Genomic DNA, 5,603 nt, shown 5'->3' with positions numbered 1-5,603 from the left:
TTGACATGTTAGCAGATCTGTTTACAAAGCCTTTATCCAAGGATGGTTGAATCCTTCCGTATATGCATTGGCCCTTTTTTCCAACTCCTTAGATACTTACTCAATATGTGTGTGTGTTCAGTGTTTCACTTTCGTATCTGAGGAGATCCTCAGGTTAAGCATATGCTTGCTATCCACACTTACCCCGATCAATATATCAATACGTGCGAGTGACTTTTCCAGGCACTCAGCCTTGCAAGCATTTTGTTTCCACTGTAGTTTCTTTGAGAGAATCATAAACAGTGAGCAAAAGCTATAACTCAGCCTGGGATAAATGGGATGTAATTAGCTGTCTTGAACTGTGCAAAACTACTTCATTCTCTTATCATTTCGTGGATCAATACAAGATTCTTGTGACAAAAACCTGCATAGTGATGCTGGGCTACATGCCGTGTGCGCTAGTTATCAGAGCTAACATGGACCCTTGTGCGATTGCCTTTGATGGTATGCGTCTGCTATGTCCTCCGCTATCTGTCGAGCGTTCATCGTAGCTCCAAATAAACCTTTCTCAGACAATCCAGCGGCATAAAGACCTCGTTGGCCCTTCCAAGAAGACCCGGACAAACCTCGATCATTGAAGAAACGGTCCTCATCCTGCACATGTAGCCGCGAATCGTACTGACACGTGCCGAATAAGAGAAGAAAATAACTTGACTCACAAGATCGATGGATTACTTACGATGAGCCAAGTCCCCACAACACTTTTGTAACCAGTAGCCATAATCACTGCATCATAGCTATCGCTTGTGCCATCCATAAAGCGCGCCCCAGTTGCAGTGAAGAATTCGATTCCTGGTCTAACCTGCCGAGAAAACCATTAGTCCTTTAGGCTGGAGAAAGCCGAAATCCACCTCGGTATGTATAGCAGAACGAAGCCAATGCAAAAAGGGAACAGTTCACCTTTATGTCTCCAGTCTTAATTCTTGAGAGCGTTCCAACATCAAGAACAGGTGTCTTTCCCATTTTGTTCTTCAGCTCCAGAGGGCCAGCTTTCGGCCTTCGTAGTCCATATACAGATGTATCACCGAGTCTCAACTGGGTGTACAAGACAAGGAGATAGTCTACGAGCCAGATAGGGAAAATTTTCGCAAGCTCCATAGCCAATGAGAAGGTGGATCTTCCAAACATCTCTCTCGGAAGAACATGAAGCTGCTCAAAAGTCGCGTAATATAATCATATGATTAAAGACTTACAACCTCAGACGGCGAGGTGCCAACTACAACTATGATTTGTAGAAAAAGAATAGCAATCAATTTACAGTACCAAACTACAACTATGATTTGTAGTAAAAGAATAGCAATCAATCTACAGTACCAAACTACATGTCTTTTTACAAAAAAATCAAACTGCATGTCTTAATCTTAACGCTGTACAAAGATCGGCATGGTACGAGGGACTCATGGTGTAGGAATTTGCTACACAAGTATCAAATGTCTGGCAAATCCCAAGCATATTGTACAGCAGCAACGCAACTGCTGGCCCTGTTCAAATGTAGAACAGTATACGGCGTCCCAAACTCCCAATGATCCCATGCACAGTAATCAGGTCTGCTCTACACATCAACCAACGTAGGCGAATAGAACTGACATCCCACGAACTGTAAACGCAAGTTGCAACATATCTGATACATATCACATCGGCGCGCACAATACAGCTTTGCGGGCTGCAACGATTGCACGTACCCGAGTAATTAGCGTAGGAAAAAGGGCTCGACTTACAGAGCTCCTGACGGCTATGGAGGATCGTGCTCCACTTCTGGCGAGATCCAAAGCGATGTCCATTCCAGAGTTCCCAGCACCGACGATCAGAACCTTCTTATTGGCAAACTCAGCACCGCTCTTATATTGACTGGAATGGATGACTGTTGCTTGGAAGTCGCAAATCCCAGTCAGCTGCGGGAAAACTACTTCAGCATTCTCGCCGGATGCCACTATCAGCCATCTGGTGGCATATTTAGCACGACAAGTGCCTACGTGCCATGCCTTCCATTGCTCTTCGAACTTCGCGAACTGCACAGTTTCGTTGAAATGCGGCTGGATATTGAACTTCTCTGCGTAATGCTCCAAGTAGCCTACAAATTGACTTCTAGATAGGAAGGTCGGGTACCACTCTGGAAATGGCTTTAGAGGAAGCTCACAATACTGCTTTGGTATATGCAGACAAAGGCTATCGTGTGTCTGTTTCTTCCACAAGGAAGCTATGCATTCGGACCTTTCAAGGATAACGCAGGGAACGTTGCATTTTTTAAGGCAGGCTGCCGTTGCCATTCCTGAAGGTCCCGCCCCGACGATGATTGCCCCGTCCACCCATTCAGCGTGTGGACTCTGGATGTTCATATTTTGAGAGCAGTATTATTCGGGCTATAGATTAGAAGCACGAATACTCAGTACTGAATTAAACGAAAGAGCTAAATGCCTAAGACGTCATCGCTAAAGATAACCTAACGTTAAGGCTCAAGTATATGGGAATACTTGGGACACCAGCTTTTTGCTCAACTCAAACTTGAGCGCCCCGACTTCTACACTGAGGATGCTTTGAAGCCAATCGCTTTCCCCGTGCACAGTGGCCCAGAAAATCCAATAACAAGTATTTTGGTTAGCATCGACAGCCGAAGTTGGAAGTACCCTGACGAGTACTTGAGGCAAGTATTACGCGTATAAAGATGAAGGCTGCTCAATTTTAGCAGTCTGTGAGAGGGCAGCTAGTGTTGCTCAATGTTGCAGACATTCAACACCAACTGTACATATACTTCATTCTACATGAGTCAGAACTGACCTGACAGGAGAGTTGAGTCTTGAGTTATGCCCGACAGGCTTAGTGATGAGGTATATTTGGCAGGGAGCCCAAAATTTGGACATAAAGACAGCGCAGCAGCGGTGTATTGTGTAGAGAAAATGCAAGTGGGCAATAGTGTAGGGGCAAAGAACTTAAGAAGCAGCGAAGGCGAGCGGGAGCTTGAATTCATGAGCGAATAAGAAAGAGCCAAGCATAAGCATCAGCCAGGGAGTATGGCTCATGCCGCACTCGAAATAGACACGCGAGAAGGTTTGAACTTTGATCAGATTATTGCTCCTTGAAGCAGGAGTCGATCGAAGCTGTTTCCATCGCGGCTAGATTTCTTCCATGTTCTAAACCATCAGCGCAAATGCACAGAAGACTCATCGAAATTTCTAGCATATTTGCTAAACTGATAGATCAAGTATCATCATTCTACCCACGCGATTCCCTAGTTCCCATGACAATGTGCATTGGCTGTGATTTCTTCTGTTTGCTGTCCGCTTCTTTTCTAAGGAGCCGCCCTAGATGGGGAAATGCGACTAACTTCGTCAAGTTTGACGTCGATAGGTTGATCAGCGACGTAATGCATGATGTGCCGTTTCCAACTTTTACCTATCATTCGCGCTGTTTCATACTATCGATGCTGCTTCTTCTTGGTTCCGATTCCAACTTTTTACTCAGTATCATATAATCAGCATGCATGACGCTGCCGTTTCCAACTTTTACCCAGTATCAATTTTGAAAGCTGTCTGTCAGCACAAAATATTTTTTGAATTTCTTAAAAACCTCAACCCTCATAAAATGGGTTCATAATTTGGGAGGTTTTCACACAATTTAGATGCAAAAGAAGTGCATTGAGTGTTTGTGACATCCAAATCTCTTTTCCTCCAAGTTCACGGTTCACCTCACAGGAAACCCAAACGGTTTTTGGTGAACATATGCCCAACATATGCTGCATTATCCAGCATGCTTATATTCATCACGCAAACTCAGTCCATTCGAATTTGAGCTCCTCAATTTGTTTGAAAGCTTGCTTAGCGAAGAATTCAGATCGCAGAATCTACGGTAAAAGAAGTAAAATAACCAGGACTCAGGGGATCGGGCCTTTCAAGTTTCGCCCACGTGAAGTCTGAAGCTTCGCAACTTCACGAACATCGAAGGACCAAAGTAACCAAGTATAAATCCGTCGGGCGGCGGGCCTTTTCCATAACGTGGGCGAAGACGGAAATTGTGCAGCGTTCCTTGTCTGCGATCACCATCGTTCTACATCAGCACCGACGTAGTACCAACTCAATCACAGACAGAAAATCTCTACGGTCTAGGTCCCGCTTGGCGCTCTCTCTCTCTCTCTGAATTGATTGCTAGCCATGGGTAAGGTTGTGCTCTAGCATTTGAAGTCTTGAATTAAGAATTTCAAGGAAGTGTTGCACTTGAATTGAAATTATAACTCAACATCCATTTAGTTTATTCATCTCAATTCAAAATTAGAAGCAAGATTGATCTACATTCATTAAGGACTAAAATCTCTTGGGCAACTACTAAGGGACACCTAAGATGGCACGTGCAATCATCTTAGACAAAATGACACATCTCTAGAGAATTATACTTACAAAAGGGTCTTGAAAATGGGAATTTAGTGAAAAAGATAATAAAATGTTATAAAGGATTAGGATGAAATACCTATATAATATGGGTCATTTGATTGCATTATATACTGGTCCCTTGAATATATATGTTATATAGGGTTTTTACATAGTGAATCCCTTGGGTAAATGAATAGAATTTGATGCTCAAATACGACTATCTGACTATATTTCTACCATGTTTTAAATCATCAGCTCAAATTTTCTAACATAGAATTTGATAGAAATGAATCCATGGAACATCATCATTGTACCAACCCGATTCCCTAGTTCCCATCATCATTCTCTCAAAATTCTATGCCCATGTATGACTATTGCGGCTACATTTCTTTCATGTTTTAAAATCATCAGCTTGAAGTTTCTAACATAGAGTTTGATTGAAATGAATCAAATCATCATTCTACCTACCTAATTCCCTAGTTCCCATCACTTGGGGGGTCTACTAAGGAATAGCTAAGATGGCACATGCAGTCATCAAAACAAACAAGGAGGCATGGGTGAGATTCAGAATTAGAAACCCTTAACCCACTTGCATCCAATGTGTCATTTGATTGCAATGTGTGTAACTCGTGTAATAAAGAAAAGAGGTTGTGATATGAACAATTGAGCCAACAAATAAAGATACTTATTTTCTTAAAGTTATGCTCCCAACTTGTTTCATTTCTTGTTTGCAAACTATTGTCCTTGCTGAGATATTGAAAAATGTTGACTTCTTAATAGCTTTGTTTAATTAATGCCTCTTCTAAAGCTACCTTTTTATAGTCTAGATTTTGCAAATTTTTTTATTATCGTTCATGAAGAATTGTTGTTCAATTCAAACATCCAAACATGATGGGAACATGATGGACTAGTTGTTTGTCATAGTATACCATATTTACTTTAAAAATATTCTCCTATCATTGAAAATAGCTTCACTACAAAGTTATGTTTCTCTAGCTGAGTCCTTGAAAAGTTTGTAGCTATTTGTGGCTACCAATGTGTAAGGCTAATTTTCTATTTAGGTCTCCAAGCTTGTCAAGCTGCTTGTTTCTCATATTAAACTTTTTCATGAACTCACAACCATAGAACATGTCCTTTCTTTCTTATAGTAAGATTGGATGCTTTCTTTTAGACAATCTACATAGCATGACTACTTTGACATTC

General features: G+C 41.8%; 1 protein-coding gene across 1 annotated transcript; it reads right to left on the bottom strand.

Annotated features, from left to right (window-relative positions):
* Nucleotides 1–450: 450 nt before the first annotated feature.
* LOC147904311 (putative indole-3-pyruvate monooxygenase YUCCA3) lies at nucleotides 451–2,440 on the bottom strand. Its single transcript, XM_087391134.1, has 4 exons — nucleotides 1,758–2,440; nucleotides 940–1,188; nucleotides 719–841; nucleotides 451–633 (listed from the first exon to the last, which is right to left on the bottom strand). Exons 1-4 carry the CDS (start codon nucleotides 2,373–2,375, stop codon nucleotides 451–453), a joined length of 1,173 nt encoding a protein of 390 aa, XP_087247260.1. The 5' UTR covers nucleotides 2,376–2,440.
* Between the last annotated feature and the right edge of the window lie 3,163 nt (nucleotides 2,441–5,603).

This window comes from Dipteris shenzhenensis, chromosome 2 (genome assembly GCF_047967505.1).
Source record: "Dipteris shenzhenensis isolate YYH24624 ecotype China chromosome 2, Dip_SZ_1.0, whole genome shotgun sequence".
NCBI lineage: Eukaryota > Viridiplantae > Streptophyta > Polypodiopsida > Gleicheniales > Dipteridaceae > Dipteris > Dipteris shenzhenensis.
The sequence above is the reverse complement of the archived record's forward strand: the minus strand, read 5'-3'. Positions and strand labels throughout refer to the sequence as shown.

Bases quoted from the DNA above. Each gene is read 5' to 3' on its own strand.
- LOC147904311 (XM_087391134.1), bottom strand. From the start codon at position 2,375: ATGAACATCCAGAGTCCACACGCTGAATGGGTGGACGGGGCAATCATC. The intron at 1,189-1,757 runs GTAAGTCGAGCC...ACTTTTGAGCAG, and splicing joins CCATAGCCGTCAGGAGCTCT to CTTCATGTTCTTCCGAGAGA. The intron at 634-718 runs GTAAGTAATCCA...CTACATGTGCAG, and splicing joins TTGTGGGGACTTGGCTCATC to GATGAGGACCGTTTCTTCAA.